Source organism: Suncus etruscus, chromosome 1 (genome assembly GCF_024139225.1).
Source record: "Suncus etruscus isolate mSunEtr1 chromosome 1, mSunEtr1.pri.cur, whole genome shotgun sequence".
NCBI classification, from domain to species: Eukaryota; Metazoa; Chordata; class Mammalia; order Eulipotyphla; family Soricidae; genus Suncus; species Suncus etruscus.
Window position 1 is genome coordinate 12,782,713 of NC_064848.1, and position 18,173 is coordinate 12,800,885.

The following is an 18,173-nucleotide window of genomic DNA, read 5'->3' on the forward strand; positions in this document are numbered from 1 at the left end:
CAGAAAATCAAAAAGCAATAATCAGACCTCACATGGCCCATTTTCACCATCCCTGTGGGGCCGTGACCTACACAAACAGTGGAAAGCAGAATTCCACATCTCATTAGCTCCAGAAGAGCCCGAACCTTCTTTTGATTTAAAAACCCAAAATTTTTAGTAGGGGCCACTACCATAAAAACACCAGCACCATTAAAAATAAAATGAAAATTTGACGAACCAATTTGGACAGCTCAGTGGCCCCTTATCTAATAGAGATGGGAACACATAAATATTGTAGTGCAATGAGACCTTACACCCTGAACATTGACATAAAGACCAGGCACAGGCCTCAGAAGAATGGGCATTCTCCATTCACCCCTTGATCTACAGAAGACATTTTCAAAACATCCAAGGTTGTATATAACATCACCTGGTGGCATTCCTGTACCAGGGAAAACCCTACAGCTGCTCTGACATCTATCTACTCAAAAGAAACACCCCTTAACACTCAGAAGAGAACAAGAACAATGACCTGCTTACTGGACAGGGCTTGCTGTATTGCCCCTTAATTGTGAGGTTTGTCTATAACATCACCTGGAAGCAATCCTCTACCACGGAAGACCCTACCACTGCTCAGACATCGTCCTGCTCAAAAGAGACTTCCCTTAACACTGAGAAGACTTAACAACAACAACCTGCTTACAGGAAAGGGCTTCCTGCATTGCCCTTTCATGGTGAGGTGAAACGAGAAGACACTCCACATCATGACTTCAATGTAGGACATGCAGATTCCAGAATCTTTAATACAGAAACATGATACCAACAACAGAGACTGTGTGAAAAGTGTGTTGGCACTACGAACAATGTCTTGGATCGGACAATAACTTGTCTAAGGGCTAGAGCTGGTCTTATGTCAGGAAACTTCAGGGGTAGGATCTCTTTGTATTTAGGCCAAGGTTATTCCTTTCCATGCCTCTCATATTTTGGTGGGCCTATGCAAACAACAATTGCCACTCTAACAATGTTTTTACTGTGCTCCTTTGACTCTAATCCTTAAAACGCACCCACTTAAAATTTGAGGTTAACTTAAGCTAATATTCATGTACATGGAAATGTAAAAAATACTATGCCTCTAATGTTAAAGGAGTTACATAAGTTTGATGGCTTTAGATTGCCTTGTGTGCAGTTAAGAAATATTATAATGTGCTACAATCTGGGGACTCAAGGGACAAAATAATTGCACATGGATTCTGTTTTATTTTATTTTTTTGGCTGAAAGTTCAAAGTTAAGATATCAGCAAGGGGACTTCTTCTGAGAATTATGTTATAGGTGATTGTCCTTCCACTGTAACTTTACCTTGTCCTCTTTCTTTTCATATTTTGTTCTCATAATTCAAAATAAAAAAATAAAAAAACTGATAAATTAAAGGTGCTGACAGAATTAGTGGAGGAACAGCTAAGTTTAGGACATATTGAACCATCTTTTTCTCAATGGAATTCACCTATATTCACTATAAAAAAGACATCCGGTAAATGGAGACTTTTGATGGATCTTAGAGCTGTAAATTTATCCATGATACCTATGGGCAAATTGCAGACTGGTTTACCATCACCTGTAGTTATTCCAAAGGAATGGCCACTAATTATAATTGATCTGAAAGACTGCTTCTACCATATCCCTACCTTTCTCTGTACTGCCCACCCCAGACTCACCACCCATGCCCAGAAATGTCCTGTGCTATCCAATAAGTAACTCAGGGCTCATGGCATCTAAACCTCGAGAGCCTTGCCCTACCCTGTGGGACTCAGTTTTTAGATTTTCCTGATGATTCTGAGGCCCAGCCATGGGGGTGGGGGTCTCATCAGGACTCAGCAGGCAGCCCAAGGCTATTCTGTCAACCGTAACTCTGCTGTGCCCCTAAATCCCTTTTCCTCAGCAAGTCTGATGAGTAGGTGTGTCCCTGGCTTCAGCCCCTCCAGGGAAGCCCTACAGATCCTCTAGGGGGTCCCAAGGACATGTTCTGGCATCATGGAGCATCTGCTCCTGGGCTGAGCTTCAGTATATGTTCGGTTACAGTTTTACTTAGAGCAGGTGAGCCCTGAGTCCCTTTTGGACAGGCCAATCAACAGGGAAGGGTAGGCAGCAGCATGAGGACTTCCTCTATCTTTCCCAGATCTGAGCAGCATCCACAACTTTCCAGTAAACTCCCATACCCTGCTCCATGCCTTAGACTGTGAGAGGCTAAGGGTGTGTCCAGCCCTCAGCCTGCTTCAGTGTTCCCCTCTGCCCATATCTTCAATAAAACTCGGAATCTCACGAGCCTGCTGCTCCCCTGCCCAGTGCATAGTGCCCCTCAGAGCCACTGCACATTAGAAAGTTGGGTGTCCCCTAGTATGGGCGAGCAGGCACAGGCCAACAGCTGGCCTTTGTAGGGACCTTCTGTACTTAGCAAAGCTGAAGGCCCCACTTTGTCATTGCTTATGACTCAAGGATGTGGGAGAACCACCCCCGGGCAAGATAGAAGACCAGGGGGTCCTGGTTGAAGCTGTCTTCAAAGGTGGGGGCACCAGCTTCAAGAGTGGCCATGTAGGAGCCAGAAAGAGTGCAGGGGCTGGACGCTTGCCTTACCTGCAGCCCATCCAGGTGTGACTGCTGGCAACAGGATGATCTTCCACGTCCACCCAGGCCAGTGATTGCTGAGTGCTGCCAGGTGAGGTCCCAAAAGGAAAACACCAGAGTGGCCTCCTGGAGGGCTAAGCACAGAGGCCAGGGCCTAGGAACTTGATCTCTGGCCCTGCTTGGGGATCTTGCACTCTAGTCTTTGTACCCTGAGTAGCAGGAAGTAGGAGCCTTCACCGGCATTGAGGAAACCCAACAGGCCCATGTGAGTGGCATGTCTATGTTGCTGTCTTGACTGTCATCTGAAATCTGCATCTGTGCCTGTGGGATGCCCACACCATGCCACTGCTAAAGCCCAAGTACCATCCTCCCCTTGGCTGGCAGGCAGCCTGATCGACCCATGTCACCACCCTCTGTCCTACCCAACTGGTTGAGAGGCCCTGGTAGCCTGGACCCTATGAGCATGGATTAGTGTCCCTCTCCTACCCCTCTCCTGCCTCCTCCCCAGAGCCTTGCTGGACTGGAACCAGGGTGCCCACACCAGAGCCTGGGATGTTGTTCTGGAACCCCTGACTCCCTGAGTCTCAGGCTCTGTCCATTGGCGAGAAATGGTTGGATTTCAGGACCAGAATCATGAGGTGTGTGAAAACAGCTTTTGCTTATAGGCAGAATCACAACAGACAGACTTTCTTAGTACCCAGATGCAGGGGACAATGATGTTGATTTATAAAGCCATGTGCTGATGTTGTTAAGTCTTAGCCCTCAGACTGTACATGTGGATCTTCTCTAGAATGAAGGATTGGGATAGGGCAGAGGAGACACTGGGGGTGGCCTGGGGAACCAGGAAGAAGTGCACTGATGTCTTTTGGCATGACTGAGAGTCTGTCCCCACCAGCCTGCAGATCTCTCCACATAGCAGAGCCAAGCATCCTGTGCTGGGCTCACTCTGTACCAGGCCCTCTCTGGTACCCAAGACCTCACTGAAACATCTGCTCATCTGCTCTACCTTCTGCCCCACAACCTGTTCTGGCCCTAGCCTACCCCCTTCATCCCTATTCTCCCTCACCCCACCTAGATTTGATTTTCTCCTGTCTGTAGACCTGATCACTTTCCAAATCTCTCCTTTCATCCTGCCTCTCCTCAGACCCTGCTTTGTTCCTTCCTTCTCTCCCTCCCCAGTCTCAGACTTGCCTGCACCCCACATTCCACGTGTTCCCTAGCCTCTCTGCAGACAGGAAGTGGGGCTTCCATCACTCCTCACACACCAAGAACTGACTGGAGGCACCAAAGATGGTGCATCGCTAATTGTGGACAGGGGAGAAGGGAACTGAGCTGAGCTGGGGCAGATCCAATTCGCAGCCAGCAGAGGGCGCTGCAGCTCTGTGTGCTCTGGAGGGCTGGAGCTGGCTTACTAAGCAGCTGTGTGGAGGAGCATCTGATTCTCTGGCCTGGGGACATGTTCCAGGAGTTAAGTGTTGGTGCATACATGCCTTTGAAGACTATTAGAGAAAGGAGAGCTGGCATCTCAAAACCGTGATTTGGGAAACGCAATTCCGCCACCAGTTAGAACTAAGCTAAAGATAGGGATTCTTTCCAGGCAGAACTAATCAAAAGGTAGGTATAGTTTAAAAGGAGCTCAGGGCAGCAAAACTTTTGAGTACAAGTGATTTCATTCCAGGGACATATTGATTTCAGTGGTATAAGAGTAAGGAGTAAAATGAGGGTGAAAGCTAAGGTTGGGATCTGGTTTAAATTTGGAATAAACTGAGATGGGATTAGGAGCCCTGTTGAGGCAGAGCTCAGGTTAGAATTTGGTTCATCATTTTTGGCAATCAAGGTTAAGAGTGGAGTTCGGGGGCTGGAGAGAGAGCATGGAGGTCAGGCGTTTGCCTTTCATGCAGAAGGTCGGTGGTTCGAATTCTGGCATCCCATATGGTCCCCCGTGCCTGCAGGAGCGATTCTTGAGCATAAAGCCAGGAGTAACCCCTGAGCACTGCCGGGTGTGACCCAAAAACAAAACAAAACAAAAGAGTGGAGTTCGGAAGTTACTCTCGGATCCCAGGTATTTTCACTTTAAGTGGAGATGTCCAGAAGCTTTAAGATATGTAGTACAGCAGGGAGAGCATTTGCCTTGCACGAATCTGACCCAGGTTTGATTTCTCCACCCCAGTGGTCGGCATCCTTTATTTCAACTGAGCCAAATCTCGCCAAAACCACGATTGAAGTTTATTTGGAGAGCCACACAATGTGCGCACTGACAGAGGCTAGGAGCAGAGTCCTGACTCCTGGAGCGGCCGCCCCGACATACAGAAAAGCCAAATTAAAAGTGGAAAGAGCCACATGTGGCTCACGAGCCGCAGGTAGCCGACCACTGCTCCACCCATTTAGTCCTCTTGAGCCCTTACAGAAGTGATCCTTGAATACAGAGCCAGAAGTAAGCTCTGAACACCATTGGGTGTGACCGAACAATCTTCTTCCCCCTCTGGTGGACCTGCTGTCTACATGCTTATTCCTTTGGTAGCTAGGAGCAAGAACCAGAAAAAGGTATAGCACCTCCAGCCCAAAGCCAAAGCAAACAGTGGCTGCAAAGGTGCAAACCAGAGCCCTCTGGACCTCTAGCCATGGGACCTGGTGTCGGGTTACAGGGTGCTCCTAAAAAGTTCATCTTTGAGAGGTTGCTCCTGCCTCTAGATCTGAGCAATTATTTTTTCCTCCCTGTGCTCCAACCCCTTTTGCTTCTCCCCTCGCTGGGGTGAAAGGTGGTGGGATTCAGAAGGCCAGGGCAGGGAGGCCGCGGGGCCTAATTTAGCCTCCTGCACTCACTCCCGGCTTCCCCGCCCCGCACGGTTCCCCGCACCCAGAACCGCCCTTCTGGCCTTCTCGTTTCCTCCCGGGCCAGATGCTGGGCAGGCTCCACCCCTCTAGGTTGGTACTTGAGTACTGGGGGGTCAAACGCCCCTCTCCGAATCCGGTTTCCTGTTCCTGCCCTCCAACGTCTTAAGCAAGAATCGAAACCCCACTGGTATTCTGCAGAGGGTGCCTGCCTGCACTCGGCCTGACTCTCCCAGATCTCTGCACCGTCCTGCACGCCACCATGGCTTCGCCCGGGTCCCTCTACGAAGAACCCCAGCCCGAACCCCAGCCCACCAGCCCCAAGCCCGAACAGGTAGGAACTCCCGGATTTGGATAGCGAAAGAAGTTAGGTGTTGTTGGCTCTATGTGTTTGGGGATCGGTGGGAAGACATAGGGGGATCTCGACCAAGAACGGAAAAGAGGGAACCCCAGTGCTAGAAGCTCGCAGTGAGGTCAGTAAGAAGGTACCAGGACTGGCTGACTAGTTGCTCTGTGCAGACACACTGGAGAATGGCACCTTGGACTGAGTGTTCCATTGCATCTTGTAACTTGTGCCATGATCCCTGGCTCAACCCAAGGCCAGAGATTAGGGGGAATGTAGGCAGCAAACTACACCCTAACCCACCCTCCACCCCCGCTGTTGCAATGTACGGTATGTGACCCGGTAAAAAGTCAGGTTCTTTGCAAGTGAGGAACTGGCTTGCAAGTGAGGGTACCAGTGCTAGCCCCTCTACCCCTTCCGCAGCTCCTGTGTTTCCTCCTGGCAGAGTTCATGAACCTTCTTTTGCAAAACTCACTTCACCCACCCCACTCCCGCCAGTTCACAGTCTCTTTTATTTATTCCATTTAGTTAGTTCGTGTATTAAGCTCCTCCTTCAAGAACTGCCTTTCTCTGGCAAGCTCCAGCACTTACCCCCAAAGGCAATATTTAGATCCCTGTTCTGTGCTCTTCCAGGTTTCTCTGCTCACCTTCATGAAAAAATTATCAGCACATTACAGTCCACCTTATTACTTGCATTAGGGCAAGTAGGAATTTCATGACTTTATAACGCTACGTTTATGAACTCCTCTCAGGGCTCACATGTTGTATGAAACACTTGAGTTTTCCATACAACATTCAACTTGCCATTCCCAAAGGGACCTTCTTTTAGTAGTGGGATTCAGTTCTCAGTGTTGTGAACCACTACCAACCAACTTCAGAATTTCTCATCTCCCCAAACAAATACTCTGCAATGACTCTTCTTCCTGTCTGCCCTCTCCCACCTCTGATAATGCCCTTGAGTTTGCCTAATCTGTATATTTTAGCTGACAATACTTGTCATTTTGTGTTTGACTTATTTTAAGTAATCTAATTTGTTCGAAGCTCATCTGTGTTGTAGCATGTGTCCTCCCCTTTTAAAGACTTCCCTTTGGTGTATCTGCCACATTTTATTTAGCCATGTATCTATTCATAGGCCTTAGGGCTGTTTCCACATGTTGGCTATGTGGCTGATGCTGCTATGAACTATGATGTCATGTGGCCGATTGGATCTTTGTTTCTAGTGGGGAACGGTGCTATATATCTCGGGGTCAGAAGAAAGGTTTCTATGATAAGTCTATGTTTAACTTTAACCCAACTCTATCAAATGCTTTCTATGAAGTGATACTTATTGTACAACCTTTCTAGTATATGTGCTGCCGAAGCGAGCACTGTACATCCTTTCTGAATAAGAGCTCCTTGACGACGGGGCTCTATCCTTTGCATTATTGTATGTCAGGGTTGAGACTGTCTCTGAATAGAAGTAGTTTTTAAGAGAATTGTGGGGTGAGACTGGAGAATGAAAATCAATAAGCAGTTGTGATTCTTATAGGTCTGGGGTTTGCATCAGTGCCAGGAGGGCCGGAGTACAGCAGGTAACTTGCTTGTCTTGCTTGATGTGAACCCAGGTTTAATCTACTCTACATATGGTCCCCTGAACCCCGCTAGGATTTATCCCTGAGCAGAGTCAGGACTAAGCCTTGAACATGGCTGGGTATGACCTCAAACCCAAACCAAAACAACCAGTAGCTGTAATAGTACAAATCAAATCCCTTTGGACCTCTAGCCCTGGAACCTGGAATTAGGTTGTTGGGGATACCTGGAACTTTCTGCCTCATCTCCCTCTCTGATCCCCCAGCAACCCACTGAGAAGGAATTCCAGTTCCTTCAATGCCAGAGCTGCCAGGAAGAAGCCAAGTGTCCCAAACTGCTGCCTTGCCTGCACTCACTTTGCTCAGGATGTTTGAAGACGCCAGATTCACAGTGTCCCATCTGTAAGGTGCCGGGCCCTCCAGGTGGAGAGCTGTCAACCCAGGATAATGTCTTCTTTGAGAGCCTGCAGCGGCGCCTGTCCATATACTGGAAGATCATGGATGAAATGGCGCTTTGTACCCGCTGCAAGGAGACCGCTGACTTCTGGTGTTCTGAGTGTGAGCAGCTCCTCTGTGCCCAGTGCTTTGAAGCGCACCAGTGGTTCCTTGTCAAGCATGAGCCTCGGCCCCTAGGGGAGCTCCGCAGACTGTCAGAGTTGGAGTTCCTGGACAGCCTTCGCAAGACCAACAATATCTTCTGCTCCCACCCCAATCACGGGAGCACAACGACCAAGTGAGCATGTGGCCCTGGGTGGATGCTGGAATTGGGTGTAAGGGTACAGAAGGCAGTGGTGAAGAGTGCCACAGCTGGGAATGGGAGAGGGATAAGGAGCTTTTAGGCTAGGGTGCATTTAGCAGATAGCCCCAAGTCAGGTTTTCCTAGGCGTGACTGGGTATTATCCTATATGATTTATCTCTATGGTAAGTCTCAGGGCAGGAATCATCTTTGCACCCTTCCCCAGTGATTTCGTCAGGATAAATTTTTAGAAATATTATGGCGGGGTAAATGAGTATGAGCTATTTTGCATTTTGCCTTTTAGAAAGTCTTAATAAAGAGCCAAAGCTTTGGTGTAGTGGTAGGGCGTTTGCATTGCACATGGTTGACCCAGGACAGACGGCTGTTCCATCCCCTCAGCTTTCCATATGGTCCCCCAAGCCAGGAGCAGATTCTGAGTGCATCACTCAGTGTGGCCTAAAAACCAAACCAAACCAAAACAAAACAAAACAAACAAACAAAAAAAGTCTTAATAAGGCATTTCCTATAGGAACTCAATAAGGTGGGTTTAAGAGGGAGCTGAGGGTAGTGAATTTCTGTTTGAAGAGTCAAAAATGAAACACTGTGCTGTCTAGAAGCATATAAAAAGATCAAATCTAGGCAACATTATTAAATGACATAAGACAGTGAGTTTGATACCTAATTACATATGTTTCAAAAAAAATATTCTTTCCTGGGGCTAGAGAGAGAGAGAGAGAGTACTCTGTACTCAAGTCCTTGTCCTGCAGGAGAAAACAGTTCTATCATCTGCAAATGATATCTTTTTCTTTCCTTTCTTTCTTTCTTTCTTTCTTTCTTTCTTTCTTTCTTTCTTTCTTTCTTTCTTTCTTTCTTTCTTTCTTTCTTTCTTTCTTTCTTTCTTTCTTTCTTTCTTTCTTTCTTTCTTTCTTTCTTTCTTTCTTTCTCTCTCTCTCTCTCTCTCTCTCTCTCTTTCTTTCTTTCTTTCTTTCTTTCTTTCTTTCTTTCTTTCTTTCTTTCTTTCTTTCTTTATTTCTTTCTTTTCTTTCTTTCTTTTTTGGTCACACCCGGCAGCACTCAGGGGTTACTCCTGGCTCCATGCTCAGAAATCGCTCCTGGCAGGCTCAGGGGACCATATGGGATGCCGGGATTCGAAGCAATGACCTTCTGTATGCAAGGCAAACGTCTTACCTTCATGCTATCTTTCCAGCCCCTTTCTTTCCATTATTTAAATGTATTTTTTCTTTGCAGCTTTGTTTACTAACCAAACGTGCCAGAATAATATTTTAAAAATAGTATTGAGAAGTGGATAGATAGTCTTATCTTGCTCCTCTTTTGTGAGAAAGTTTATTCTATTTTTTTTGGGGGGGGGCCCACACCCGGCAGTGCTCAGGGGTTACTCCTGGCTGTCTGCTCAGAAATAGCTCCTGGCAGGCACGGGGGACCATATGGGACACCAGGATTCGAACCAACCACCTTTGGTCCTGGATTGGCTGCTTGCAAGGGAAACACCGCTGTGCTATCTCTCGGGCCCATATTCTATTTTCTTGTTTAGTATGATACTTATTCATTGCTTTCTTAGATAACTTTAAAGAAAGTTCCTTCTCTTGGCTTTGGGACATGCATTGTAGTTTAACACTAGTTTAGCAGTGAGATCCTGGCTAACAGTCCTGGCCACACCACCACCCCCAGAAAAAAAAGAAACGAAGAAAAACACTGATGGGGAAATAGTTCAGAGGGCTGATGCATAGGAACTCTGAACTCTTTCACTATTGCATGGTCCTCTGAACACTTCCAGGAATAACTTTTGAGCAACATGCCAGAATGAGCACCCTCACCCCATCAAAAATTTACTTTCACTTCATGTTTAAGAGGCTTTGGGGGGTCAGTGAGATAGCATGAAGGTAAGGCATTTGCCCTGCATACTGAAGAAGGACAGTGGTCGAATCCCGGCATCCCATATGGTCTCTCGAGCCTGCCAGGATCGATTTTTGAGTATAGAGCCAGGAGTAATCCCTGAGTGCTGCCAGTTGTGACCCAACAACCAAAAAAAAAAAAAAAAAAAAAGAGGTTTTTGGGAAATGGGACACATCTGCTATTCTTAGGGATTACTCCTGACTCTGTGCTCAGGGCTCACTCCTGGAAGTTCTCAGAGGACCATATATTTGTAATGCTGGAATGATGTTGGCCTCAAGCAAGGAAACTTCTGCATTGTATATCTGATTCTGAATTATTTTTGGTAACAAAAAACTTCTTTATATGTACTCATCTATTATCTTCCCTTTCTTATTTTGATGTATATATGTGGTTATTTGATTTTTTACATAGTTTTGGTGTATATTATTTAGTGATTGTTACTCATGCTTTGTTTTTCCTTTTTCTCATTAACTGTTTAATTTTTTTTTCCTTTTTTCCGTTATTCACCTTTTTTTCTTGTGTAAAATCCTGTGGTCATCATCACAGTTTTTTTCATCCTGGAATAGATAAACATTGCTTTCTAACTTCCTATCTTCCTACCTTGAGTGCTGCAGGTAAAACATATTTGTCTTTTTTCTCTTTATGCATAATCTGTTGGTTTTTGGTTGGTCAGGAATGTTTATCTTTATTCTTAGATGTTCTTAATCAAACTATCTAGGTAGAGGTCTTTCTCCCTTTGTAAATAGCCCTCTATCTGAAACTTTAAGTCTTCAATTCAAAGAAATTATTTTCTACATTTTAAAGTATTGATTTCTCTTCATTGACTTGTTTTTTCTTTTTACTACTTTGTTATATGGAGGTACAATCTTTACAACTTAAAAACTTTGGTCTTGGGGGCCGGAGAGATAGCATGGAGGTAAGGCGTTTGCCTTTCATGCAGGAGGTCATCGGTTCGAATCCCGGCACCCCATATGGTCCCCCGTGCCTGCCAGGAGCAATTTCTGAGCCTAGAGCCAGGAATAACCCCTGAGCACTGCCGGGTGTGACCCAAAACCCCCCCCCAAAAAAAAAAAAAAAAAAAAAAACTTTGGTCTTGCTGTGTGCGACACCAGGCGGGGAAAATCCGCGAAAGTACACCGGCCCAGTGGGGCCCAACTGTGAAAAACTGTGAGTGTGACCTGTCTATGTCTGTCTACTGTCCTCTTGCGTGAAACTCTTGCGAGTGGGGCAAAAAGAGGCTCCAGAAACCTCACTCGCCCAGACGCCATTTTCAGGGAGGGACTACAGAGCATGAAAACCGGCTAAGCTTTGCAAAAGCCGGCTCCCTGTGTGCGACACCAGGCGGGGAAAATCCGCGAAAGTACACCGGCCCAGTGGGGCCCAACTGTGAAAAACTGTGATTGTGACCAGTCTATGTCTGTCTACTGTCCTCTTGCGTGAAACTCTTGCAAGTGGGGCAAAAAGAGGCTCCAGCAGAGCATGGCCGCTCTGCTTCGCTACGCGGCCGTGCACTCTTTCTAAGGAAAGAACACCATTGCAACAAGAAGGAAAAATTACACTAAGAACGGTGCTATATCACAGAAGCAAACATTTCTCTCTGGACTGTCTTCTCTGTTGCATGCTCGGGCCTAAGATTTGACCTAGTGTGAGGCTTCATCCACGGAGGACTCCCCTCCCTTAGAGGCAAGGTAGCCCATCCAGAAAGGGAGGAGCCAGAGGAGTGTGCTGCCTGCATCATATAGGCAATGAATACCACCACAACACATAGAAAAACCCACAATACAAGTGTGACAATGGGGAAACAACGCAGGCCAGCATCAGACATAGAGAATGAAGATGACAATTCTGAGGACCAGATAATGACCAACCAACTAATCAACCTCTCAGATAAGGACTTTAGACTAGCAATATGGAAGATGCTCAACGGACTCCAAGAAACCATGGAACGAGTTGAACAGAACACTAATAAGAACCAAGAAAATATGAAGACAGAAATCACAAAACTCCAAACTGAAATAACATGTCAACTAACAGGACTGAAAAAGTCAGTAAACGAAGTGAATGACAAAATGGATAAGCTCTGGGACAGGGTATCAGAAGCTGAGAATAGACTTGGTGCTGTGGAAGATGAGATACATAACAATTCCATACAGCAGGAGAGATTGGACAAAAAACTTAAAGCAAATGAGCAGACAATGGAAAAATTAGTCAAAGAATGGAAACAGATGAAAATAGAAGTCTATGATAAGATCAACAGAAACAACTTAAGAATCATTGGAGTCCCAGAGACCCAGGAAGAAAATTTCCAGGAAGAATCAACGGTCAAGAACATCATTAAAGAGAAACTTCCAGAGCTAAAGAATATATGTGATCAAATCCTGCATGCCCGAAGAGTACCAACCAAAAGAGACCCCAGAAAAACCACCCCAAGACACATCCTAGTCACAATGACAAATCCCACAGATAGAGACAGAATTCTGAAAACAGCAAGATCAAAAGGGGAAATCACGTTCAAGCAAGCTTCCCTGAGATTTACAGCAGACCTGTCACCAGAAACACTCAATGCCAGAAAGCAGTGGTGGGATATTGTGACAAGACTGAATGAAATGAATGCTTCACCCAGAATACTATACCCAGCAAAACTCACTTTCCAGTTTGACGGAAGAATACATGGCTTCACAGACAAAAAACAGCTCAGAAACTTCACAGACACAAAACCAGTCTTAAGAGAAAAACTGAAAGACCTAATCTAAGACAAGACTACCCAAAAGACACACCAAATTTTGAAATAAAGATGGCGTTAAATCCCAGGACAATTCTTTCTCTCAACGTCAATGGACTAAATGCACCAGTTAAGAGACACAGAGTGGCTAAATGGATCAAAAAACTCAATCCAACCTTCTGCTGCCTACAAGAAACGCACCTGAATAGTCAGAACAAACATAGACTCAAAATAAAAGGCTGGAGAAAAATTATCCAAGCAAACAACACCCATAAAAAAGCTGGAGTGGCCATACTAATATCAGATAATGCAAACTTTATACTCAGGAAGGTTGTAAGGGACAAAGATGGACATTTTATATTAATCAAGGGGTACGTAGAGCAGAAAGAATTCACTCTCCTAAACATATATGCACCGAATGAGGGGCCAGCAAAATATTTAATACAACTGTTGACAAATCTGAAAAATAATATCAACAACAACACAATAATTGTGGGGGACCTTAACACGGCTTTGTCAACACTGGATAGGTCAACCAGACTGAAACCCAACAAGAATATACTAGACCTGAGGAGAGAAATGGAAGAAAGAGGCCTAGTGGATATATATAGGACACTCCATCCCCAGAAACCTGGATACACATTCTTCTCCAATGTACATGGGACATTCTCCAGGATAGACTACATGCTGGCACATAAAACATACCTCCATAAGATCAAGAGGATAGAAATTTTGCAGACTACCTTCGCTGACCACAAGGCTCTGAAATTATTTGTGAACTCCAAAGGGACTCAGAAGAAACACTTTAACACCTGGAAGTTAAACAGCCTCATGCTCAATAACCAGTGGGTCCGAGATGAAATCAAGGAGGAAATAAAAAGGTTCCTGGAAACAAATGACAATAAAGACACAAACTATCAGAACTTATGGGACACAGCAAAAGCAGTACTGAGAGGAAAATTTATAGCTTTGCAAGCACACATCAGGAAGGAAGAAGGAGCTTACCTGAGTAGCTTAATGACACAGCTAATAAAACTAGAAAATGCTCAACAAAAGGACCCAAGAATAGGAAGACAGAAGGAAATAACAAAGCTGAGAGCAGAAATCAACGAAGTGGAAACTCAAAAAACAATCCGAAAGATCAACGAAAGCAGAAGTTGGTTCTTTGAAAAAATAAACAAGATTGATAGACCACTGGCAAACCTAACAAAGAAAGAGAGAGAGAGAAACTTGATAACTCGTATCAGGAATGAAAAAGGAGAGATCACTACTGATATGACAGAGATTAAAAGGGTAATCAGAAACTACTTTGAAAAACTCTACGCCACTAAAAATGAGAACCTGGAAGAAATGGATAAATTCTTGGACTCTTATAATCTTCCACGGTTGAAGGAAGAGGATGTAGCATATCTAAACACCCCCATCACCATTGATGAAATTAAAACAGTAATCAAATGTCTGCCCAAAAACAAAAGCCCAGGTCCAGATGGATTCACTAATGAATTCTATCAAACTTTCCAAGAGGAACTACTGCCAATCTTGGCAAGACTCTTTCATGAAATTGAACAAACAGAAACACTTCCAAATAGCTTTTATGAAGCCAACATCACCTTGATACCTAAACCAGACAGAGACGCTACCAAAAAAGAAAATTACAGACCAATATCACTGATGAATGCAGATGCAAAGATCCTCAACAAAATCCTGGCAAATAGGATTCAATGCCTTGTTAAAAAGATCATCCACGGGGCTGGAGAGATAGCATGGAGGTAAGGCGTTTGCCTTTCATGCAGGAGGTCATCGGTTCGAATCCCAGCGTCCCATATGGTCCCCCGTGCCTGCCAGGAGCAATTTCTGAGCCTGGAGCCAGGAATAACCCCTGAGCACTGCCGGGTGTGACCCAAAAAAAAAAAAAAAAAAAAAAAAAAAAAAAAAAAAAAAAAGATCATCCACTACGATCAAGTAGGTTTCATCCCAGGAATGCAAGGCTGGTTTAACATCCGTAAATCTATCAACATAATACACAATATCAATAACAAGAAAAATAAAAACCACATGATCATATCAATAGATGCAGAGAAAGCATTTGATAAGGTCCAACACCCATTCTTGATCAAAACTCTCAGCAAGATGGGAATGGAGGGAACCTTTCTCAATATAGTGAAGGCCATCTACCACAAGCCAGTGGCAAATATTATCCTCAATGGAGAAAAACTGAAAGCCTTCCCTCTAAATTCTGGCACAAGACAAGGCTGTCCTCTGTCACCACTCCTATTCAACATAGCACTGGAAGTACTTGCTATAGCGATTAGGCAAGACAAGGATATCAAGGGAATCCAGATAGGAAAGGAAGAAGTCAAGCTCTCACTGTTTGCAGATGACATGATACTCTACTTAGAAAATCCTAAAGACTCTATCAAAAAGCTTCTAGAAACAATAGACTCATATAGCAAGGTGGCAGGCTACAAAATTAACACACAAAAATCAATGGCCTTTCTATACACCAATAGTAATAAGGATGAAATGGACATTAAGAAAACAACCCCATTCACAATAGTGCCACACAAACTCAAATATCTTGGAATCAACTTGACTAAATATGTGAAGGACCTATACAAAGAAAACTATAACATTCTGCTCCAAGAAATAAGAGAGGACACACGGAAATGGAAACACATACCCTGCTCATGGATTGGCAGGATTAACATCATCAAAATGGCAATACTCCCCAAGGCATTATACAGATTTAATGCCATCTCTCTAAAGATACCCATGACATTCTTCAAAGAAGTGGATCAGACACTTTTGAAATTCATTTGGAACAATAAACACCCTCGAATAGCTAAAGCAATCATTGGGAAAAAGAATATGGGAGGAATTACTTTCCCCAACTTTAAACTGTACTACAAAGCAACAGTTATCAAAACAGCATGGTATTGTAATAAGGATAGGTCCTCAGATCAGTGGAATAGGCTTGAATACTCAGAAAATGTTCCCCAGACATACAACCACCTAATTTTTGATAAAGGAGCAGGAAATCCTAAATGGAGCAGGGAAAGCCTCTTCAACAAGTGGTGTTGGCACAATTGGATAGCCACTTGCAAAAAATTGAACTTAGACCCCCAGCTAACGTCATGTACGAAGGTAAAATCCAAATGGATTAAAGACCTCGATATCAGCCCCAAAACCATAAGATATATAGAACAGCACATGGGCAAAACACTCCAGGACATTACAGGCATCTTCAAGGAGGAAACTGCACTCTCCAAGCAAGTGAAAGCAGAGATTAACAGATGGGAATATATTAAGCTGAGAAGCTTCTGCACCTCAAAGGAAATAGTGCCCAGGATACAAGAGCCACTCACTGAGTGGGAGAAACTATTCACCCAATACCCATCAGATAAGGGGCTAATCTCCAAAATATACAAGGCACTGACAGAACTTTACAAGAAAAAAAACATCTAACCCCATCAAAAAATGGGGAGAAGAAATGAACAGACACTTTGACAAAGAAGAAATACACATGGCCAAAAGACACATGAAAAAATGTTCCACATCACTAATCATCAGGGAGATGCAAATCAAAACAATGATGAGATACCACCTCACACCCCATAGAATGGCACACATCACAAAGAATGAGAATAAACAGTGTTGGCGGGGATGTGGAGAGAAAGGAACTCTTATCCACTGCTGGTGGGAATGCCATCTAGTTCAACCTTTATGGAAAGCGATATGGAGATTCCTCCAAAAACTGGAAATCGAGCTCCCATACGATCCAGCTATACCACTCCTAGGAATATACCCTAGGAACACAAAAATACAATACAAAAACCCCTTCCTTACACCTATATTCATTGCAGCACTATTTACCATAGCAAGATTCTGGAAACAACCAAGATGCCCTTCAACAGACGAATGGCTAAAGAAACTGTGGTACATATACACAATGGAATATTATGCAGCTGTCAGGAGAGATGAAGTCATGAAATTTTCCTATACATGGATGTACACGGAATCTATTATGCTGAGTGAAATAAGTCAGAGAGAGAGAGAAAAACGCAGAATGGTCTCACTCATCTATGGGTTTTAAGAAAAATGAAAGACACCCTTGTAATAATAATTTTCAGACACAAAAGAGAAAAGAGCTGGAAGTTCCAGCTCACCTCAGGAAGCTCACCACAAAGAGTGATGAGTTTAGTTAGGAAAATAACTACATTTTGAACTGTCCTAATAATGAGAATGTATGAGGAATATGGAGAGCCTGTCTAGAGTACAGGCGGGGGGTCGGGTGGGGCGAAGGGAGACTTGGGACATTGGTGATGGGAATGTTGCACTGGTGATGGGTGGTGTTCTTTACATGACTGAAACCCAAACACAATCATGTATGTAATTAAGGTGTTTAAATAAAAAAAATATATTCCCAAAAAAAAAAAAAAAAAAAAAACTTTGGTCTTGGGCAGTGGTCAGTGGTACTTGTATCCCTGAGACCAGGTCCTGCCCAACGGTAAAGATTCAATGGTTTGGAAGCTTTGATTCAACAGGAAGATTGCTGGTAGTTTTAGCAGTGGGAAGGCAGGTAATGCAGTGCTGGAGATTGAACCTGGGGCTTTGCTCATGCCAGGCATTTGCTCTGTTACTTGTACAGTCTCCCTGTTCCTGCTTGTCCTTTTACTTTCAGATTCTCAGAGTTTCTTCAATTGATTATTCATTCATTAACTCATTTTCATTGCATTTCGTATACTTTTCTATGTTTATTCTTTATATTAAATTTGGGGTTATAGTTTTCTTAGCAAACATGTTATTTTAATTTTATTAAAAATTTATTACAAATTTGTTTTGGGGGCTGCATTAGTCTGGCTCTGACTCAGGAGTTACTGTGTGGCTCAGGGTACCATATGTGGTATGGGAGAGTAAACCCAGATTGGCTATATAAAAAGACAAGTCTCTCACCCCTGTAATATATTTCTAGTCTCAACATATTTTTTTTTTTGGTGGGGGGGATCACACCTGGTGGTGCTAAGGGTTTACTTCTAGCTCTACACTCAGAAATTGCCCCTGTCAGGCTCGGGGGACCATATGGGATGCCAGGATTTGAACCACCATCCTTCTGCAAGCAAGGCAAACGCCTTACCTCCAAGCTATCTCTTCAATGCCATCAACTTTTTTTTTTTTTTTTTTTTTTTTTGGCTTTTGGGCCACACCCGGTGGTGCTCCAGGGTTACTCCTGGCTGTCTGCTCAGAAATAGCTCCTGGCAGGCACGGGGACCATATGGGACACCCGAATTTGAACCAACCACCTTTGGTCCTGGATTGGCTGCTTGCAAGGCAAAGGCCGCTGTGTTATCTCTCCGGGCCCCATCAACATATTTTTAACTCCCAGGAAAAAAACTGCTGTTTTCAGTACTCTTTTTATTTATCAATATATTCTTTTTTTTTTTTTTTTTTTTTTTTTGGTT

At 44.1% G+C, this 18,173-nt stretch overlaps 1 protein-coding gene across 1 annotated transcript in view; it reads left to right on the plus strand.

The window, feature by feature from the left end:
* Positions 1-5,665: 5,665 nt before the first annotated feature.
* Positions 5,666-18,173, plus strand: part of LOC126022405 (protein PML-like) — a 43,518-nt gene continuing 31,010 nt past the window's right edge. Inside the window, exons 1-2 of the mRNA XM_049785872.1 lie at positions 5,666-5,765; positions 7,609-8,075. Coding sequence (XP_049641829.1) covers positions 5,694-5,765; positions 7,609-8,075 — 539 coding nt within the window. The 5' untranslated portion in view covers positions 5,666-5,693. The remainder of the gene's footprint in view (positions 5,766-7,608; positions 8,076-18,173) is intronic.